This window comes from Misgurnus anguillicaudatus, chromosome 18 (genome assembly GCF_027580225.2).
Source record: "Misgurnus anguillicaudatus chromosome 18, ASM2758022v2, whole genome shotgun sequence".
Lineage (NCBI taxonomy): Eukaryota > Metazoa > Chordata > Actinopteri > Cypriniformes > Cobitidae > Misgurnus > Misgurnus anguillicaudatus.
The window spans coordinates 38573542-38597588 of NC_073354.2; the positions used below are offsets into that span (position 1 = coordinate 38573542).

The following is a 24047-nucleotide window of genomic DNA, read 5'->3' on the forward strand; positions in this document are numbered from 1 at the left end:
CACTTTAATGGCAATAAAAGAAATGCACTGTAAAAAATACTTCCTTAATTTTTTTTGTTAAATCAACTCAGATTTACAAGTCATGTCAACAGAGATGAGTTATCACAACTTATAAAATATAGTTGAGAAAAGTCAACTTAATTTTATAATTTATAACAACTCACCTGTAGTTATAACAACTCATCTCTAGTCAAGATAAATAATAGTAAGTTGAAATGACTTGTATATCCGAGTTGATTTAACAAAAAAATAAATCCATTATAAATCTGAAAATGTCTACATATAAACCAAGGTCTGGTCCTGGAGCATAAAAGTGGAACAAACTTTCCATCTCATACACACAAAATACAGATTTTTTTTATGTATTTCAGAATGTTTAAATATATTCACAAAATATATATCATTGTGAGGAGAAGTTGAAGCATCAAGAAAAAAAGTGAAAATGAAATGAGTCCCTATGGACCTCTGTTGGATAAATGTGTTCACTGCACTTTCTTTCTTTCATTATAATTTCTAAGGTTTTTCCACAAAACAGCAGATGTCAGTATTCTATCCCTAACACATAGAGCAATGTCCAAAAATAATTCAGATTTAATTAAGATCGACATTTAAAGCAACACTATGTAGTTTTTTTACCTTTAAATAATGTCTCTAAAATTATTTCAGTGATAGAACCACTTTTAACTGGACAATTTGTACTGTTGCTGCAACCTGAGCAGCCTCCTAGCTGCTACAAGCACACTCTGAAAGTGGCAGTGGAGGGTAGAGCACACAGCCCCGCCCCTCCCCCTGCCTGCAGAAGAGTGTCTGATACCAGGCACTGTTGCGCTTTTCAACCACATGGGGGAGCTGTAAGCCATTTTTACATGGAAACTACATAGTGTTGCTTCAATACTTATTTCACAAATTTGAGTGTCTTTTGCTGCAAAACCCTCAAACATACGGCCCACAAAGATGTCCAATCCGGCCCACATGATGATTTATTATTAAATATTAAATACATATTTTAAAAATCCTTTCAGGCGGGATGAGGCAGTTGCGTATGTCTAGTTTAAATAGGAGACATGCGGAAAGCAGCAAAACGTGGACAGTTTTACAGGCGGAGCATAGATGGACCTCACGCGCTCCTCGTGCCCCCAAACATTCTGCCATTTCTGCAAGCATGGCTCTTCGCGGCAGACGTCGATTGCGCCACATACAATGTATAAAACGGCCACGAATCAGTTTCTGCCTTAAAGGTTCATTGTGTAACTTTAAGGAGGATCTCTTGACAGAAATGCAACATAATCTACACAACTATATTATCAGTGGTGTATAAAGACCTTACATAATGAACTGTATTGTTTTTACTATCTTAAAATGAGCCGTTTCCTCTTACATGGAAGTCGTCGTCAAATGGGAGGACTTATGAAATTCAGTTTTCACAGAGCTGTGTGTTTTTCTAGTTTTCTTGCTAATTATTTTATAATTTTTTTAGTTAATATTAACACAATTATCAGCACACTAAGGTTTGAAAAAGTTATCCGGCCCTCACATAGTGATGTTATTTACCATCCGGCCCTCAACCTAAAATGCTTGCAAGCTTTTTGACAAAAACCTCAACTTAAAAAAATATTTTTTCTTTGGACAAGACAAAGTAAACTGTTGCAAAACTACTAAAGATGCAACGAGAAACATTGCAGTTGATGAACGTCAGAATTGGAAATGTAAAAATGAAGAAACTGAAGCACCCATTAGGGGGCGCTGTGATGCATGTGACTGCCACATTTGGGTTGTATTCAGGTCCAAGTATTCACAAGGGGCCCAAGTTATAATGTGATCTACAGTCGTTTCACATTCATCTTCGGTGCACTTAGATGACTACTAAAAAAGGTGCGTGGCATTTAACCAATGCTGCCAACAAAGCGATATTTCTTAAAGGCCTGATGTAAGGATTGAGGAGATTTGAAGAAAAAGTACATATATGTAATAAGAGGATTCGGTTAATATCATTATCTCATTTTTGACATAAGTGGCGTTTAGCAGCGGAGTTCTTCGTATATTTGTGTATATACAGCCGCGGAAAAAATAAAAAAGACCACTTTGAGATTATTTTCAGTTTTTCTAAATGTACTATTTATAGTAAAATTATAAATGCTAATGTTTTTTTTACATGTATTTTAGGAATATACATTTTATGGAACAATCCTGTCAAAACTGGAGCGGTCGTGGTCTCTTAATTTTTCTGTGTCTGTATATTGCAGGTGAGATATTTTCAGGACAATGAAACATATTTTGCAACCAAATTTAGGGGTTTATCTGTATTAAAACGTGCTTATGATAAAACCTGTAACCTCAGTGTCTGCAAACACACATCTGTGTTTGCTCATGTATAAATATTACCTGACTATATTGAGCATTTTCCTTCAGATGCACATGAATGCATTTGGTGATCTGTAGTAGCCAACTCCACTGGGTCTGTAATGTCTCCATATACGCCTTTAAAACACAAATGGGTTGTTTGAGCTAAAAACACAAGAGTAATGTGACACAAACCAAACAGAAAGATGTATTTACTTGGATCTTATCAGACGCTGGATGTTTGTTTTTAAGCAGGACGTCCACTTTCCCTCGCAGAACGTTCAGCTGAATGTCCTTTTGCTCCAATTCACTCATTAACTTCTGCAGGAGAAACCAATAATAATAATAATAAAAAACGTAGAAAGTTTATTGCATTTTTAATTAATTGCAAAACTACAGTAGTTTTTCTTTCCCCAGTACAAAAACATTCAAACAACTTTTACCAGACAAGTGAGATGGCTTTAGATCTTATAGTTTATTTATCTTATATGTAACATATTTTGTTTTATTATTATCCATATTAATATATAAATTTGAAGGTGTTTTGGTGCGTGTGCATGCGTGTGGTCTCACAGAAAAGCTCTCCTCTTTTTTGGGAATGTATTCATCGATGTTTTTATCGCCCCAGTCGAACACCAGCTCTTCTTCTTCTCTTTCATTCACCCACATAATCTGATTGGATATCTCCTCGATGATGTTCCTCAGGTCATTTAAGTTCACACCCCGCTGATACGCTACTTTCTAAAGAGATACAAATAAATCTCATTGACACTTTGAGTGATACATTTGCAACATAATCTCCATACTGTTACATTTGTCTATAAATGACTCCTTTAGCTTTATTGTGTGATTTGAACTCTCACCTGCAGACTGTCCCATTCTTGCTCCAGTTTATTCAGGAAGGGTTTGTTTATATCTGGATTTTGGTTGTTGGATTGCATCTAAATCAATAACAGTGAATTCACACAAATATGAAATATCTTTGTAATCACCTCTCATTTGATCTCTTTAAACGCTTTATCTTGTTAAACTAATGGCTAAACCAGGTTACATTTGTCCTCAAAAACATATTAAATAATAACATTATGATGTGCATAAACAATAATAAAGCATGTTAATACAATCTAATATTATAATGTACAGTAATTTATCAGATTTGTATGCTTTTATGCCCTGATCATATTTGCTTTTGAGCATCAGATCAGACTATTGACAATTCATTATTATTATTATTATTATACAAATATTGAACAATATCAGTATATTGTGCATGTCATGCAATTGATCATCATGCACATGTGTGAACTCACCAGTTCAGCCCGAGCCCGATCCACTTCAACGCTTCTCTTGATGGAGCTTTGAAACGAGCTGTGATTGGTTATCTGCTGCCCGATGGCCTCCAAGTCATCACCCCATAGAGACGTCTCTATCAGACGCTATAAACACAAAAACTGAGATGTAATTTCTGCACAGATGAGTAACCGGCAGTATTTCAACCTTCCACTACTTGCTTTCTGAAAACTCTCTCTTAACTCTTTCCCCGCCTTCGTTTTTTTTTTTAAATGTTGCCAGCCAGCACCAGCATTTTCACAAAATTTTAATGAAAAACACACAGTTTTTACTGTTTGGTCTTAGTGAATGATTCAGTGTTGTATAAGTTGGGTAAGAGAAATATGGACTGACGTAAAAACTTGTAATTGGCAGGAAAGCGTTGTCTCTTAATTGACGAGTGTAAGTGGTCTTAAATACTTAAATTGCCAAATAATGTATTGAAAAAATATGTTAAGTTGTTCACTGATATCTACATAGAAGCTTTCTGACTTTATTAAGTGCAAAAATTATCCAGAAACTTTTTAAAAACTCTAGGATTTGTCCCCAGAATGAAATGGTCTATTATTACCTTATTTGAAAGGGTCATGAATAATAATGTTAAGCTCTGCTCTGATTGGCTGTTTCTTAGAGCAGCTCCTTCAGTAGCTCTGTGTGTGTGTGTAAACAGATCTTATGTTTGAGTCTGGATCAGATGAAGATACAGATTTTGAGGAATTATTCGAAGATTATTAATGGACATTTCTGAGTGGAAAGTTTGCAGACTAAACGTTAGCATATAGCATTAACTAGCATAATTTAATTTTGGGGGCGTACATCTTGACTGTTACATAACAGTTGGTGTTATGTTGATATTGACCTGTTTTCCAGCAGTCTTTTGCATGCACAAGGTTTACCTAAGACGGGGTTTTACATTCTACAGCACCTTTAATACTCCGGGAAGTAATAAAAACATCTGGATTAATTGTGCATCTATATCCATTATATTTAGGCACCCAAAAGTGGGTCAATATTTATGTAAGAGCTACACCCAAAATTTGTTTACGAAAATTGAGTTACTAAAAGTGGAAAACTTAATTTGATAGCAATTAGAAATTAATTTTAACAAGGCGGTGTGTTGCAACACACATCAAGCGTGCAGAGTTTTAAACAGTGCCCTGAAGCAGTATCTGTACAATATAATGTTTGCCAGTTTCACAAGTGTCAGTCTGTTGTTCATTAACCCACTGACAGATGAGGCGTGTGAATGACCCCTGCACGAATATAAACATGACAACAAGTGTGAGAGACACCAGGACACTGAGGAATGATGTGTGGAGTCTGGTGTGTTGTGTAGTAGGGCTGCTCGGTTATGTGCAAAATCATAATCACGATTATTTAACACGATTACTCTGTGACTTTAAAAACATGCATTTATTTAACCTTTTATTAAAAGCCCTCTAACCTTGGTGTTTTCAGCAATATAAAAATAGTCTCTGGTATTCCCAGAATGTGTCTGTAAAGTTTCAGCTCAAAATACACCACAGATCTTTCATTATATGATGTTGAACTGCAATGAAAAACTTGCTGTTTCTTTAAATGAAAAGAAAGCTTCTGTTCCCCTCCTCGTATTATGTTTAAACATGTGCTTTGGACTACATCAAAACATGTGTCTCTGGCAGAAGGTTGAACTATGCGCTCAAGGCGGAGTCTGTGAGCAGTCATGGGTGGGGTGTAATCATTGTGACATCACATTGATAGGGGATCCCCAACAGACTGTTTTGTGTGACTGTTGTGGTTTAAAGAAGATTACACAAAGAAGAAAGATGGATTGTATAATAACAGGATGTTTCTGCACACAAACTGGCGACTCGTTTTCTGATAGAAACACTTTAACTGTGGGTTCACACCAGCCGCATTTGAGGTGTCAAATTCGCGGCATTCTGCTTGAACATTTTGGGTTACTCATTTCATTCGCGTGTGAAAGCCGTGCATGAAATTCTAGTCATCGAGACATTCACGCGAAATTCGCATCATGGGAGGGGCTTCTGTGACTCTGCTGGCTTCATGTAATCATGTCACTGCTAGAGCAAGCTCCTGATTGATTAACGTGGCGCGATTTTCCGCCAAAGTTCAGATTTTTCAACTCGCGTGTTTTCCGTGGCAATGCTTAATTTGTGCAATTCACGTGAAATAGATGCGTGAATGAGGTGGAATCGCCTCTACCACGCCACGCTAAACGCCTCATTTGCGGCAAGACACCTCCAGATGTGCGTCAACGTGTCTTTACATTGACTTAACATTGAAATCACTCGCGCTTGATGCCTCTACCGCAGCTGGTGTGAACGCAGCATAAAAGTGCATTTTTTAGGTTGGGGGGCTTTATGTAAGTGTTGCACGTGTCACAGCAGTGGTGCTTTCGAAGTGCAAACAACACATTTACAAACACATCAATCCAGCAGCACGCAATTTATAATTGAAAAATAATTGTTGCACAATAATTGTTTTACCTCAATTATCTGTTTTTTTTTTAATTGTTTGAATAAAAAATTTTAAATCAAAAATTATTAATTGCACAGCCCTATTGTGTTTACCTTCTGTTGTGTAATCCAGGCCATAGCCTCGCTAAAATACTTGGGTTCATCGCGGCTCAAACTGCGACGAAGGGTTCTGTTGCCCCACTTCTGTTGTGGAGGTCCAGTCAGAATCACACTCAACTCCCTGATCTGATCGGAAAACACATTTATACTGTACAGAGAGAGAGAGAGAGAGAGAGAGAGAGAATATAAATACAGTAAAAGTATGCTTAGTATAGTAAGCCCAGAAGCATACTTTATGTAGTATGCAAGTGACTGCCAGACCAATGCATTATAAAGTGTGTGGTCACTGTACAGGTGTTTACTTCTGTTACTGTGGAATTAACAAAGCTCAGTATTGAAGTTCCTTCAAATGTCTGTTATTCAAATTCTCCTCTATGATAGAAAAACAAACATGTGCACCTGCTCAGGTGTGTGTTTGTGTCTCACCTGTGCACGAGACCGTCTGTGGGCAGATTCTGATGATTGAGATCTAAAGCGAAACCTTGGAGCTGTTCAGTGATGTCACTCGCTGCCGCCAAACAGTTTTCAGCTTCAGCTAAAGCTCGTTGATCTCCACCCTGCAGAGAGCCCACGAATACACAAACACAATGAGAAGAATGGGATATGACCGGCTGGAAAACCACAGGATTAACATTTCTAAACATTCACTTACGTCACCGCCGCCCAGTTATGTGAGAGTTTGGAGTGCAGTACAAAAACGTAAATTCTGCAATGCGTGCGCTTCTTTTATTTACGTTACATCAAATACAAAAAATGTGATGCAACAAAGTAGCAATGCTGGTGTAACTCAGCTACATGTGTTGGTAGAGCAAAATGTTGTGGGTTTGATTCCCAGTGAACTTGCATACTGACAGTGATAAAAAACATATTGCTTGAATGCTTTGCATAAAAGCGGTCAAATGCACACATGTAAATGCATGTAGGAATGTAAACGTTATTTTATCTTATTTTTTACAAAGAACGATTGAAAACTGCATTGAATGTCAAACAGGCATTAATGCTCTTCTTCATCAACACAAATATAAAGTCAAACACTTCTGTCATGATGTTTTTATTGTGCTTTTTTCTTAAAAGCAAGCACCAGCATGACACAGTAAACACTTGCTTGCCTGCACTTTCGTTTCTTTAGAGGTGGAGTGAATATTTTCTCACATAAGAATTATGTTTGCATGTTTGTGTGTATATTCAAATGTTGAGCGTTAAAAGCATCAATCAGATGCACATTTCAGTCATACATGAACTTTTAAAACACTTGAGCTGTAAAAGCACGTGTGACACACTCAAACAACAACAAACACATATGGGGCTGGGTTCCCCGACAGGGTTTAAGTCAAGTCCTCCAATGCTATAATGCTTGTTTGAGCTGTCCTAACTAAACACAGCTTGCACTGAAATATCTTAACATATATCAGTGTCATTGTTTTGCACTAAAATAACTAAAGCATAGTCCTGGATTAATCTAAACCTTGCATGCAGGGTTCCCACACCTTAGTTAACTTTCAAGGACTTCCAGGTCCAATACCCTCAAATTCAAGGACTAAATGTGGGAAGACATTTCAAGTGAGAGCAAGATTACATTGTGTTAACTTTTAAGATACATTGTTACAGTTCCCTTTTGAGGGAACTCGCACTGCGTCACTGCGGTGACACTTTGGGGAGGCCTCCAGGGGCAAGTGCGTCTGAATGTGCACATCAAATTCAACCAATGATGAGGCTTAACGACAAAGACAGGGTGACGCGAGAGCCAGGAAGTATATCGCTATCTGAAATATTGCCAAAGACGGCGTTACAGGGATGCAGGAAGTATGACAAGAGAGACGCAGCGTCTCGTTCCCTTCTCAGAGACAACGTTTTCATGTGTGAAACACAACTATGCAAAAAAGCATTTTGGTACATTTGCATACAGAAGCTAATTTAAAGCGAACAGTTTAGCACATGTGCTTAAGTATAGAATTTTTATGATATTATCCTACACTACACGGAATATGGGTTTTTTTTAGAAAACTTCTTGCATAAAATAGATTAAAGCACTTTCAATGACCCCTGTCTATGTATGTATATTTTCAAAAACTTTCCAGGGCTTTGAATTTTTCCCCCAAGATTCACCCGTGGGAACCCTGTGCCAGGGATACTGCCCCATAAAATGTTTAAAATAATATTTATGTGTTATGTTTATAATTGCAAAACAAACATCAGCATATTTGAAATGCATTGTTTACTTAATGTTTTTTACTTAACCACATATACTGTATGATAAACAGTAACAAAAATGAAACTAACAAAATGTATCCCTTACGGCAAAAAAACTTTCTCTGGCCATATATATTATGCTAATTACACTTAATACATGGCAGTCATAGCCTAGTGGTAGAGAGTTGGGCTTGTAACCCAAGAGTTGCTGGTTCGAGCTTAATTAAATATTTTTGAATTTGAAAACATATTTAGTTTTAACTTTCATATATTAACATGCAAGGCATATTTCAGGTGCGGGCAAATTTTTAATCTCACAATAGCCCTAAATTTAGGCTATGAAAAGCAAATGTATTACATAACACACAATGTTTCTTTATATACTTTAATGTTGACACTTGTGTTTATTTAAAATGTTGTGTTCCCAGCTGATGGATGTTTTCTTATAACAAATTCTGTTTAAACCTTTTAGGCGTGGAGGTGTTATACAACAAATAAAAATATTTCTTCAAAGGTGACATGTGAATGTATTTCCTTGTAGGCCTATATATTTAAAGGGCAAAATCTATTTTAAAATTTAATTGATTTCATTACAATATAGTTTTTGGTTTTAAAGAAAAATATTAGGTGTTTTCCAGGCATGTCACACGTGTTTTAAATCAATCAACCTATGTGAAATTGACTCATTTAAGTTGGGAGGACATGAATAATTTGTGTTGTATTAAAGCAATATTGCTAAAACTGGGTGGGGATTTCCAGTTCCCAAAATGCCATGCATGAGACAGAATAATGAGAGTAAATATCAAAATAAAGGGTTATTTTATGCATTAAATTAAATTTAGAAAGTTTAATTCCATGCAACCACTTACCATAGAAAAATTGGATGAAGTGTAGGCCTACATTCTTAAATATATTTCTGGACAGTTTGTATACTTTTAAATATCTTTAAACCTACACTGCAAAAAATTATTTTCAAGAAAAAAAAATCTTAGTATTTTTGTCTTGTTTTCAGTAAAAATATCTAAACATTCTTAAATCAAGATGCTTTTTCTTGATGAGCAAAACATCCCCAAAAAAAAATAAGTCTAGTTTTTAGACCAAAAATATTAAATTTAAGTGATTTTGTGCATTAAACAAGCAAACAAATCATTTTTCTAAAACACTCAATTCATTCATTCAATTGCTTAGCCCATTGGCAGATTTTTTTGCTTGTTTTATGCACAAAATCACTTAAATTTGATATTTTTGGTCTAAAAACTAGACTTATTTTCTTGGGTCGTTTTGCTCATCAAGAAAAAGCATCTTAATTTAAGAATTTTCAGATATTTTTACTGAAAACAAGACAAAAATACTAAGACATTTTTTCTTGAAAATCCTTTTTTGCAGTGTAGGTTTGTAATATTGTTGAAATATTTGGACACTGCAAACTCAAATGTATTACCTTTAACTTAACAGTAAATGTGTTTATACTCACAGACTGTAAAAGTATTGCTGCCTTGTCCAGGTAATCCTGACACTGGGTCTGAAGAAATGGGATCCTCTGTTGGATTGAGGCAATTGGGGGGCTAATGATAAAAAATATTTATAAAGTCAATGATGTCTTCTGTAATACACAAAGATCATGTGAGCAATGGATCATAATTACACCAATCATCTTACGAATCAAATCGCTCATGGTTTGACTGGTTGACATGACCCAGTTAGTGCACAGTTTTGCTTTTGTATTCATCCTCAGATGTTTTTCCAAATGCTTATTATGCTCATAAAATATATTTTTGCTAGCAACATAAAAATGCAAATATTTCATTTAGTAGTAGCTGTTTTAAAAATGTCTGACTGTTTTATTTATAGTCAATATGGCCCCTTTGATGTCACAACATTCCCTTCTTCTGAAACAGATGCGTGCTCAACCTGAGGCTTTTAAACTGTAAATTTTATGACAAGTCTATTTGAAAGTTGTCAGAAGATGCATTCCTCAATCTCCCTACAAGCTTTCACAGACCAAAGTCCCAAACCTAAAAGCTCCTCATAAAACCTAAACTATAATCCTTATATCTTTCCATCTTGCACTTAACCTGAAACATGGCATTTAGGTATTTGCGTAGTACACAATAAATGATACGTTTCAGCCATCAAAACATATTTATTCATAAACTAAACTAACATGTGTGACCCTACCTGTGAAAACGTTTAAGTCATTTACTGTTTTCTACATAAAATCATCCTACATAATGTAAAGGACATTGTGTAAATATAATCTGATCTCTTTAATATTGACTATATGGCTGCATAGCGATTAATCGCAACTAATCGTTTGCAGAATAAAAGTTTTTGTTCACATCATATATGTCTGTGTATAATAACTATGTACAAATAAATACACACACTCTAAAAATGTCTGGGTTCTTTTTGACCCATAATGGGTAAATATTGGACAGAACACACCGCTGGGTAAAAATTGACCGATGCTGGGTTATTATTCACCATAGTTGCATAACAACAACCCAACATTGGCTCATTTTTAACCCAGTAGGCATGGGCCAGTATGATAACCGTGAGCTAAAATACCACAATTTCACTGTGTTGCAGTATTGCCATTGCAACACTAAAATGTGTTATTTTCAAGTGTGCACTAAACATAATACATTTTATTTTTATGCATCATACAACATGTATGACAGGTAAAAATAAGGCCTAAAATAATAATATTCTTTCAAAAAATTATACAAATTATAAAAAATATTAATTAAAACGTATTCATAATAAAAATATTAAATATTAAACGTAAACATCAAATCAATTACACGACTTTATTATTTAACTTAATTTTGCGTAAACACAGCTTATACCTTGAAAACGGTGTCACAGAAAATTGTGGTGGTTTTGAGACCAGGACTCTCGGTATACCTTGAAACCAGTAACCGGCCCATGCCTTTAACCAAGCATGTGTTCTGTCCAGTGTTGGGTAAATTACTCAAAAAAAAGTAATTAATTACTAGTTACTAATTACATCTTCAATCATGTAATTAGATTACTTTACAAATTACTCTCTCCAAAAAGTATTTAATTATTTATTACTAATTACTTTCTAAATCCTATTCAGTAGATGATACAAGCATAGGCATGAAATGTCTCGAAGAAATAATATATAAAAGTACATCAATTATTCTGGTCACACTAAGGGTCCAATTCTCTCTATTAACTACCTATTAACTAATTTTGCCTCAATGTACTCCAACTACTGCTTATTAATACTAAAGAAGTTGTTAATTTTAAGTATTGGTAAAAATGGGGAGGGTTAAGGATGTAGAATAAGGTTTTGCAGAATCAGGCATTAATATGTGTTATTAAGTATTAATAAACAGCCAGCATCTCATTAATATTAATGCTAATAATCAACCAGTTAATAGTGAGAATTGTAAACTTAAACCATGTTAAATCCACTATTGTATTATAGTATACATAATTGTTTTAGAGTTCATACACATTATTTAGTTACATCAGAAGTAACTTAGATTACAAGAAAAATAAGAGTTATCCCTTACTTTACTTTTTCAAGGGAAAAGTAATTAAATTACAGTAGCTAATTATTTAGTAACTAGTTACACCCAACACTGGTTCTGTCCAATATTTACCCATTATGGGTCAAAAATAACCCAGACATTTTTAAAGAGCACACATGCTTGTATATATTTAAGAAAAAAAGTCTAAATATAAAAATGTACATGTAAATATTTCTTAAAATGATACATGCATGTGTGTATATTCATATATACGCTTATTATACACAATACACACACACATAGCCTATATGATGTAAACAACAACTTTTATTCTGCAGATGATTAATCGCGATTAATCGTGATGCAGCCCTGAATAAGATTGTGCCAAAGGTTGAAATCAATGTGAAATCAAACTTTGATGCTCCTTATCTCTGATTGTATAAGATTTACTCTGAATTTCACAGACAGGGTTACATGTGGGCTTTACTCTTATCACACATATCAAAAGTTTAGCATTGATAAAGAAGTCGATATAAAAATAGTTATGTGGAAATTGAGAGTTCTTGATAAAGTCATATATGGGTCAGACTGTATACAAGAGTACATGAAAAAATGAAAAACCAGATGATTATCTGTAATTTGTCTCTTTGATATAATCTGCATGTGAATGAAACAGGCAGTCGTATTTCAGTTTTATTGCCGGTTGTTTCAGATAACTCGTAAAGCGCCACAGGGCGCTCGGATACCGGAGGCGTCTCCTTTCCCACGGGCCCCGTCTTCATTTAATCTCAATAGATTTACTCAGAGCTCAGAAGACATTTCACCAATGTACAATACAGTACGTGTGAATGTGAAAGTGCACCGTAAGCTCTCACAGAAATGAAAACAAAGTAGCTTCACACAGTGTCGACATGGATTGGGTTACACATCTAACACAAGAGTCTTTATTCACTGACTGATCTACTGATCCTCAACACAATTTACTTTGCATAAATGACTCATTTTAGTATACAAATAAAGTAATTTCTATTCTAAATAATCTTTCATTTTAAACCTCATGTCAAAAGAAACACCAATAACACCAATTTGACATATTTAACGTTATAGTGTGTATGGAAAGTAATGCGTAAAAGTCATATATAGCCTATTCTTCAAATTATCTCCACAGCTAAGACAAGAAAGATATAAATGCACTAAAGCATCTGCTACATTTGCACATGCACCTAAAAACTACACGAGTGCCAAAAATAAAATGAAGTGCACATGTTACTAATAAACAATTTGAACTTATCCTTTTGCAAACTGTTTCATTATAAATATTCATTAGATTTATTAATACTACAAACGTGTTTGTCTTTCATGGATACATCAAAGTAAAACTTTTAAAAACAAACAAAAGCTTTAAACACCTCTTGATAAATATTAATTAGATGTATTAATACTTCTTATACAAACGTATTTGTCTTTCATGGACACATCAAAGTAAAACTTTTAAAAACAAACAAAAGCTTTAAACAATGATGTAACAGGTGTTTACTTACACTTGGCCTGCGGTCATTGATCCTCGAGAGAAACTCTGGCTGTATCCTTCCATAAACTCCTGACTGTATCCATTATTACCCCGCTGAGGCACCACCTCACTGCGCGCATACGGATACGCGGGCGCCTGGTTCAGATCGCTCCGGGACCCGGCGCGTCGACTCGGGTTGAATCCGCGTTGCGCGCTGTACAAACTCATGACTGCGCTCGGCTTACACGAATAAAATGGCGAAGTTTGAAAAGCGGCGGCAGGTTGAGATGAAACCGGGCGCGCGACGACGCGAATGTCCCCTCCTCGCGACCTGCGTCCAGCGCGATACAGTCAGTGAAACTGAACAAGGAAGAGCTCGAGTTTTTGGGATCAGGAGGCCACGCCCACAGACCACCGACCCCAGGCTGCACTAATGTTTTTTTTTTTTTGGTAAAACACACCTCTTGATGCCTGGAGGCATTCATCTCTCATTTCATTTGTGTGGCCAAAACAGAACAGAAGTAAAACAATTAAAAATGCACACTTGCAGTGCAAATGCAATGAAAGGCTATATGTCAAATACACTGTATTAAATTAAAAGATAATCAGCAAATGTGTACAATGAAAAATAACACTAAATTCTACGGAAATGTCCATTTTGCTGTCCCTAGCCTTTACAGAAACATTACACTTGAAAAACACTTTAGGGTTAAATGTTTTTTAATATTTTAAAATGGAACAATATGTTATTTGAACAATTACACCTTCTTGAGCCATCAATGTAGCAATATTTAATTTTTATTAATTAATTAGAATTCCAAGCACCACAGAAGTGCTCGTCCCCACAGTCATGTACAGAGCGAAAAATGCTTTATTTTGAGATCAAAAACTTTGTTTTCTTCCATTTAAAACACAATAATGTGTCCATAACTATCAAATATATGATGTAGACTACATTAAAAAAACTAAATGCTACATAAATATTATAAAATATATAATGAAAGCAGTGGTCCCCAGGTTTTACCGTTTAACAAAAAAGCTCTTATTTTTAAATAAAAATCACACTGATGACATCACTTGACTTCCTTCTTTCACTTTCCTGGAGATCTATAAAGAGAAGTCCATGATAAGTCCAGTGTCTCTTTTCAGTTGTCAGAAATCTTCTCATTTATCTCATGATTTCACATGAAGCTTTTAGTTTGAGTCCCTGGCATGACCTCATTAACTGTTTGGGAATTCCTTATGGGTAACACCAGTAAAGATCAGTAACACTTATGCTACACTTAATAATTAAGCTTTAAAGCTGAAAAAAATATATAAATAATATTTCATAAACACCTTTAATAATGCTAAAGAAGTAAGGTAACACCAGTGACAAAAACATGGTGTATGCAGTCTTTAAGACCATGCACACAAAAAATAAAAGAATCATTAAACTGTCACTTTAAGTGTACTCATAAAGTCAAAGAGTAGTCTTATAATGTGGTCTAAGTTTAAATGTTTAAAAAAGAATCAATTGTAAGACATCTTGCCATACCAAAAGTGGACGTTTCTGTAGAATGACCCAAATATGTCCTAAGAAATATAATGAAACATTGTTATGAAAACACATAGGTCTGTGTCAAGGTCACACACAAGTCAGGGTCAGATTCAAAAGATTAAGAAATTTAAAAGAAAAGATAAAAAAAATCTAATTTAGGACAAATCAGCGTAACGAAAAAAATCTTGTTCTTGTGCCTGTGATGCAAATTTAAAACGGTGTATTAAATTGATAACCAAAATAAAATCATATGAAATAATGATTGTGAAATATATATAAAGTACTATATACAGAAATATTTATTATGGTACTGTACATTAAAATTATTTAAAAAAATATTAAAGTTACTTTTTTTGTTGTTGCTCCCTAGGCAATATTATTTTCATTATACAAATTATAATATGTTGTTCCTGTAGTTCAATTGGTAGAGCATTGACCAAAGGTCACATATATATTGACAAAATGCATGTTATAGTTTGAATGCACTATAAGGTTTGGATAAAGGTGTCTGCCTAATGCATAGCTGATACCGCAGAAATATGACTCAAAGAGCTCAAGTTTTTGGGATTAGGAGGTCACGCCCACAGACCACCAAGCCCAGTTTTTTCGTGTAAAATCACCTTTTGATCCCTGGAGGCGTTCAGCTCTCCTTTCAGTAGTGTGGCCAAAACAGTAGAACAGAACTAAAACAATCAATGTGCTTTAACACTTATAGTGCAAAGGCAGTGGAAAGTATGAGTCAAATACAACGACACTCTATTAAATGTGAACAATGAAAAATAACCCTAAATATTATAGTTTAAATGCACTGTAAGATGGTTTGGATAAAAGTAACTTGTTCTTGACATTTTTTATTAAATTCTGTCAGGTATGTGCATGTCCAAAGCTGGATGTGCATTCATGAGATTCACTCCAGTGAAATATACATTAAACAGTTTTGTGCATTATGCTTTTCATTAACCTGAAAATGTTTCGAGTCATCTCGGCACACTTTACAACTCTGCACACAAGATTTCGAAGCACTTTCCATCACTGTTGGTTCTGGGTTTACAGGAAAGTCAAGTCTGTCTTGTAAATAGCCTGCAGTCAGTTTCTGATTAACTAGAAATGCCCTTGGCAAGAATAGACAGATATTTCAGAATTTAAACATGTTAACACATGACATGACTCATGCATGCACATCAAACTCCACATATCAAATTGCATCCAGATGTGCGATCTTACTGAATAAACTGACTTGTATTTTAGTTTTCTGAATTGATGAGAGTGCAGTTTTTGTTGCGTGCTTGTGTGTTTGTATTTGCTCTGAATCTTTGGGGTCATGCATGCCATTCTGCTTGCAGTAAATACTTTAGGGACAGAGTAAATCAGGGATATTTCAGGACAGTTCATTTCTGAATACATCTAAAGTTTAAAGGCAGGGTGCATGATTTAAAAAAAACACTTTGGAAAAGAAAACACACTTGTAGCCAATCAGCAAAAAGGGGCGTGTCTACTAACCGACATCATTGCATACGTGTGGGGGGGTCTATCAAAAGAAGGTCCAGATTCTATTGGGGTAGGGGCGTGTTTGTAAGGTGATTTCAAATATCAACATTGGCTTTCAGAGATCATGCACCCCGCCTTTAATCCAGCATGCAATTCTGTTGACAATAAATGTTTCAGTATTTATTTTGAACAGTTAAATTGTAGGAATCTTTCATCAACATGTGACTTAATCTGACTCTTAAATGACTTTGCCGTTTGGCTGTTGTCACCCCATCTGATCAATTCCTCATGGATAAGTCCCGCCTACAATCTTGTTTCATTTAGAAATACATCAGCATACAAAAATAAAATTAGGCAATGTGTCACGTGACTTTAAAAATACTTTCAGGATTGTAGCACGGCTGTGGGTTCAACACGCGCACAGTTGTGATATTTCACACGCAGATGTGCACATTTGACCAATCATACCGGCCAGAGAGTTAGACAGGAGAGAGACAGACAGTTCAGTCTCACACATTCAATGCTCTCGGCACATTTCTGAATGCATGCACTGCATGTCCCGACCTGAGGACCACAGAAATATAACCATGTGTTTGTGGTGATCTTACTACAAATGCATGTCATTACTGCATAAATAAACCCGTAGGAAAGAGAAATCACTAATTTATTGTCGCATTATATGTTAATCTGAGACAGATTAAAAAGATTAAATAAAGAGCAAATGCTAGTTTTAATTATTTTTTTCCCGATAAGGTCTCCTCTGGAGTATCAAAAGCTTAAGTCTGAGAACTTAATATGAACGCTGTAATTTCTCATCAAACTCTTAAGTTGCAGGAAAATTTTTTAGGAGATTTGTCTAAGAAAAAATTTATACTTTTAAGAGACAATGGTGTTGTTACATTGCAGATTCACATTCAGATGTTGATTTGCTTTTTTCTGTTTCCCAGTAAATTTGAAGGAAAGCATCATTCACACACTTAGACATGCAAACGTGTTCTGTCATTTTCATGTCGCCTGTGGCGAGGGTGGTAATGTTTGAGCGTATAGCCTAACAGTCAGATGCATTTTTTAGCTTCAGAATGCATAAACATGCATGAAATATGGTCCATACAGGTGAATCTCACAAAAACTGTCAAGAACGTGTCAAGTTTACACAGTCAAAAGAATTGAAAAATGCATTAAATAATAAAGAAATTAAATCTGATTTTTGCATTGTGGCATTATGTTCATTATGGATGCATATTTTTCCTCCAAAAACATCCCATTACCATAATGCAAAAAAATTAATCTCATTGCTATAATGACACAAATTAAAAGTACTTAAACAAATACCTTTTTGTTGCATGTGTAATTTATGTTGATTTGCAATGCACTTTGATGAATTTAGTTAAAAGTTGCAGTAAGCAGGCACATTATTGTGATTTGGAAGAGATGCAATTTTGCATTTAAAAAGTCGTCCAAACACAGTCCAGATGTCTTGGCTGAATAAGTGCAAATTTTGGTATGTCAGTAAAAATTTTAGGCATCTAACCATAGCCCAAAAATAAATGAAATTAAATAACTAAACGAATAAATTAATGAACAAAACAGCTTGTTATCACTGTTGACTTTGCTTACATGATGGAAAATCATCTCAGAAGTTACTTTGGCAAAAATGATATGTAATGGCTATTGCTTGCTTCGATGTATGAAAATAACTTCATAATGATGAAAGAAAAAATCTTACCCCACTCCCCAAATAGCAGTTTGTTGTATAATAACATTTTCAATGATGTAATCTTAGTCTAATTACAGTAACACAAGTGGATATCAAGTGTTTATCAAATGCATTATATATGTGAGAAGTGAAATGCAGTGTGTAGTTTAACATGTTTGCAATAGAGGTCATCATCTTATATTTCTCTGTTAAATCTGCATGTGCTGCTGCTTTATATACACTCACCTAAAGGATTATTAGGAAGACCTGTTCGATTTCTCATTAATGCAATGGTGTAATGGTCTGGGGGATGTTTTCTTGCCACACTTTATGCCCCTTAGTGCCAATTGGGCATCGTTTAAATGCCACAGCCTACCTGAGCATTGTTTCTGACAATGTCCATCCCTTTATGACCACCATGTACTCATCCTCTGATGGATAATGCACCATGTCACAAAGCTCGAATCATTTCAAATTGGTTTCTTGAACAAGACAATGAGTTCACTGTACTAAAATGGCCCCCACAGTCACCAGATCTCAACCAAATAGAGCATCTTTGGGATGTGGTCTTCGTGCCCTGGATGTGCATCCCACAAATCTCCATCAACTGCAAGATGCTATCCTATGAATATGGGCCAACATTTCTAAAGAATGCTTTCAGCACCTTGTTGAATCAATGCTACATAGAATTAAGGCAGTTCTGAAGGTGAAAGGGGGTCAAACACAGTATTAGTATGGTGTTCCTAATAATCCTTTAGGGGAGTGTATGCTGTATTAAGAGACGCTGTCATACGTGATCTGATATGCAAATGAACCCGGCCTGTTCAGCAACTTTCCAGAAGGCCACACCCTCAGTCTGGTTCAACTTCACACTAACCAAATGAGCCAAATGGAAACTAACCACTGCTCCTTACTGAATAACAAATAGCTGAATGGGTTTCAGTGCCTTTTCTACATCATATACAGACCACTAAGGAAAGTTATAAACTTTTGATTAGCTTCAGTCTTATTCATTTAAATGCAGAGGAGGATATTATTCATCCATTACACAATATATATCATTTATTTAACAGATGACAGCACAGGGTTGATCCTCGACAGCTCACAGACAGGAAGTGACTAAAACAACAGATGCTCAAGTCATTAATCTGCTCACTGGCTCCTCTCCCAAATCCCATCTGATTCACCCCCACCTGGGACTTCTGATAGAAACTACTTTCACCTGAATGCATGAACGAAACACCCAATTATGTTTTAGTCTTACATGGACAAAAACTGGAATTATTATTCGTGTCATTGTAAAAAGTTGCACAAGAAAAACATTTCATTCACTTACGCTGAACAATAAACTTATTTCTATTTCTCAAATAACATAAACATAAAGCGCCTTTCATATAGACTGTGCCTAATGCATTTAAAATGGGGTATATCCTCCATACTGTTATTCTTTATGAAGGGAATCCTGAGAAACCCTCTCTGATAAGACCTGCTAACAGTTATTTCAGGAAACACAGAGAGAGAGAGAGAAAGACGCTGTGTGTTTGTGGTTTGCTCCTGAGAGTTTAAACTGATCGTGTTACAAATAACCTGATACTCTTAGTAAACCAGGCCTTTCTCTCTCTCCCTCTCTCTGTGTCACCTCATTGTCTTGTTTTCGAGATTCAGGAAGTATTGTCAGCATGGTACAATATTACATACATGCAAATCCTACCAACATTACTGCATTAGCGTTCACACTTAAAGATATGTATTTTAAGATACACTCACCTAAAGGATTATTAGGAACACCATACTAATACTGTGTTTGACCCCCTTAATTCTACGTGGCATTGATTCAACAAGGTGCTGAAAGCATTCTTTAGAAATGTTGGCCCATATTGATAGGATAACATCTTGCAGTTGATGGAGAGTTGTGGGATGCACATCCAGGGCACGAAGCTCCCGTTCCACCACATCCTAAAGATGCTCTATTGGGTTGAGATCAGGTGACGGTGGGGGTCATTTTAGTACAGTGAACTCATTGTCATGTTCAAGAAACCAATTTGAAATGATTCGAGTTTTGTGACATGGTGCATTTTCCTGCTGGAAGTAGCCATCAGAGGATGAGTACATGGTGGTCATAAAAGGATGGACATGGTCAGAAACAATGCTCAGGTAGGCCGTGGAATATAAACGATGCCCAGTTGGCTCTAAGGGGCCAAAAGTGTGCCAAGAAAACATCCCCCACACCATTACACTATTGCATTAATAAGAAATTGAACAGGTGTTCCTAATAATCCTTTAGGTGAGTGTATGTCAGTGTAATTTGTTTTCAATTTGGACAGCTCTTACATTTATTTTAGTCTAGGATTAATCTAATCCCTATCTGGGAAACTGTCCCATAAACTTTAAGGTTGCAATATTAGTTGTACTCCAAATAATAAATGATTACAAATGATACTAAATTATTCAAATGTGTGCATAAAAACCAACACAATCTCACAGGAATTCTTACATATTTTACACGATGGCCAATTTGTAATCATTTGTGCAATGTCATTTGTGCATTTTAGTAAGATTTACATGAACTCTTGTGACGTTGAGGTTAAGGGTTGGTCTTTGTCGTTGCTTTTTTAGCAATCGTACAACTTTGGTGATTCACATCTTATGAATTTATATGAATTGGCCAACTTGTCAAATTTGTTCATGAGATCAGGTTGATAAAAACAACTAATTGCATTGTTTTTTTAATAATTAATCGGACTAATTATTCAGCTTATACCACATTGTTCAGGTGTTTAATTTTTGACAAGTTTTTGTCCTTAAAATACTTCTCATGCAGCTCATCTAAAGCAATCACTGTTATTCATTTTCTTATATTTTTGCTCATTTTATTTATTCTTTTCAATTGATTTATTTCGCTACCATGCCCAGGTGAAAAAGTAGTACACTTCCATAGTGTACTTAAAGTGCTTTATTTTCGCACACTAATTTTGTACTTAATATACTAAAAATTCATCTTTACTTCACTGTGCTATTTTGAGACACCATGAATATAAACTAACATGCACTTTAAACATACTATCTCTGTATTAAAAAATGTATTTAGTTAACACTTGTATGAAACTTGAACTCAACTTTTATACAAAGATGGGTTCAAGTTTACTACAAGTGGTACCTAAATACATTTTTAGCACATTTTAATTCGTATTTATGGTGTCTCAAAATAGCAGTGAAGTACACTTAGATGATCTTAAGAACATCTTAAGAAGTACTAAAGATGAATTTTTAGTATATTAGGTACAAAATTAGTGTGCGAAAATAAAGCATTTTAAGTACACTATGGAAGTGTACTACTTTTTCACCTAGGGCACACATATATTTATGTTTTATTTGTTTAAATTAAACAAATCTATTATTGTAGTTAAACTTAGCATAGTGATATGGAACTGTGGAACTATTTTATAGGTGTGTGTTTACTAAAAAATAATGCACACCCGTACAACACTTGTTAACCAATCAGAATGAAGCATTCAGTAACCCTGCGGTATAACAGAATGTATGAAACTGTAGTAGTTTGAGAGGAAGATACTTATTGACTCTGTTTGACTCTCATAATCATGATAATAGTAAATAAAAACTACAGGAACTATAAGAATTATGTTGTAAATCAAAACAAAACTATTTTATTAAATATGAGCACCTTCAAACTAGCCAGCTAACTCTCATTGTTTCATTGGCTTTGAACTCTACATGATCATTATCAGATTAATTTAGGGAAGTACACAGACCACTCAGCATACAGTAGATTTTTCTGTAGGCTATAACTGTTTAGAGATTATTTATACTGACAGATACCCTGGAGCAATCCCAAACACATACACACGTGTACAAACACTGTCACACACAGATGTTGCATAAGCCTGGTGAGAACAGGTTTGTGTGTATATGGTGGGATGGAGGTTTACCTTCAGTCCAATGAGATAAAACAAACATTTCATCCTGCAACAGTTTTACTGCAAGACATAACTGTGCATGCAGAAATAACAGAAAGAGGTGGAGTTATTGCACATTTGTGTGAAGTGTATGAGCTCTGACAGCATGCACTCATCTCAATGTGAAAAAACACATCACAATACTTTAACCCCAAACAATCTTTCCAGCACATTCGATTTACACACAACAATACATAATAAACGCTTCCCTTTTGAATGCATGATGTCACAGCAGGCAGCTGTACGCCCACTGACATCAATTATAAATGACACTGTTCAAGAGTGGAAAAACAAACAAATAAAATTGATTTTTAAAAATAGTACAGTGGTAATACCAGCCTATTATTTGAAGAGAGAGTCAGAGTAGCTTTATTGTCATTTTAACCATACCTAACATTACACGTCTATGGAGTAACATGTATATATGATATAATGTCACTAATACTTACACAAACAGCTACCCCGCACATTCATTCATTTTTATTAACAATGCCATCTACTGGTGAATATTAAAAATCAGAATCTGGAAAATGCAATTACCAACACGCGCCTGTAGGTGGAGACAAACAGCAGCATTTGTGTCTGGCAGCTGAGCACTAAATATATGTAAAACTTTTTTTAATGCATGTAAATGTTTTTATTTTATTTTATTATTAACCAGTGGCACGTCATCATTGATATTATTATTCATACAACCTCTCAAATCAGTATTTTTCTAAAAAAAATAAAAAAAATAAAAATATATATTTATAATATGTAAGAGAATATGTAAGATTAAAAAAGCGTTACTAGTTATTATAACTATTTATTTCGTATAAAACAAAAACGTTATCTTAATTTGTCCTGCAGAGGGCGCCCGAGTAATTTTCCACTATGAAGTACAATCGTCAAAAAGGTTCAAATGTAAAAAGTTTTAGACATTTTTACAATACGAAGTACAATCGTCGAAAAACATTGATTTTAAAGATTTGCTGCAGACATATATAATAGTCATTCGCTTGAAAATCATTGTAAACAAATACTCATTCATTAAAGCTCATTGCGACAACGCTAAGAAAAGTACCAGACATCACGTGACAACTACGTCACCACGCCACTTGCGGCGCAGCTAGAACTGACAAGCGGATGACGTTTAAGTACCGCGAGAGCGAGACGAAATTAGACTTCGTATGATTTATTGAATCGCTCTCGCGGTACTTTGACGTCATCCGCCCGTGCGGCACTACAGGAAGTCGAACAAGCTTATTTTTATCAAGTTTTATCAAGTTTAAAACATATAATTATTTTATTTTTAATAATAGAATCAAAAGTAAATAAAACATCAAAGCCTGCAAAAAACAAACAAACATTTAAAATACGGCAAACATATTTTAATGTTAACTTCATACAACTGGATGACTTAATTTAACTAACTTATTAACTTAACACAATATACATTCATATAAAAGTTTTACTTCAAATCAACATTTAGGACGCAGTTTGTGTTAAATACTTTGCATTTTAAACGTGAACAGAGAAAAACATCTATAAAATATGGTTAGTAAGCCGACTGGTTGACGTTAACTTAATTTTAGCGTCATCAAATAAGATTAATTACTTTCTCCATAAGAAAAGCGAGATCTATCATTTAATGTTAAGACATATATATTAGTTAATTAATGCTCTGGCAATAATAATGCATCTGGCAAATCTGTTCAATTTTTAAAAAATAAAAATAAAAGTGATGAATATAAAGCAAAACTCTTCCAAAACATAAACACAACTCGTGCACTAATAGTTAAATCCCATTGAAGTGTTTTCTCTGAGCTCGTGGGGGCAGATGTCACACAAAGGGTCTTTGTTGTGTTTGTCCAATCACACATAGTGGAGGACACACAACCCGTGTGTGGGTCTGCCAA

The 24047-nt window shown here is 35.0% G+C and overlaps 1 protein-coding gene across 1 annotated transcript in view; it reads right to left on the minus strand.

Moving 5' to 3' along the window:
* The window catches only part of dspb (desmoplakin b), a 28362-nt gene extending 14522 nt beyond the window's left edge, over nucleotides 1-13840 (minus strand). Inside the window, exons 1-9 of the mRNA XM_073856466.1 lie at nucleotides 13483-13840; nucleotides 9913-10003; nucleotides 6675-6805; nucleotides 6243-6396; nucleotides 3651-3776; nucleotides 3204-3281; nucleotides 2914-3081; nucleotides 2557-2661; nucleotides 2383-2478 (exon numbers count right to left, since the gene is read on the minus strand). Of these exons, the coding sequence (XP_073712567.1) occupies nucleotides 2383-2478; nucleotides 2557-2661; nucleotides 2914-3081; nucleotides 3204-3281; nucleotides 3651-3776; nucleotides 6243-6396; nucleotides 6675-6805; nucleotides 9913-10003; nucleotides 13483-13679 (1146 nt within the window). The 5' untranslated portion in view covers nucleotides 13680-13840. The remainder of the gene's footprint in view (nucleotides 1-2382; nucleotides 2479-2556; nucleotides 2662-2913; nucleotides 3082-3203; nucleotides 3282-3650; nucleotides 3777-6242; nucleotides 6397-6674; nucleotides 6806-9912; nucleotides 10004-13482) is intronic.
* Nucleotides 13841-24047: the final 10207 nt, after the last annotated feature.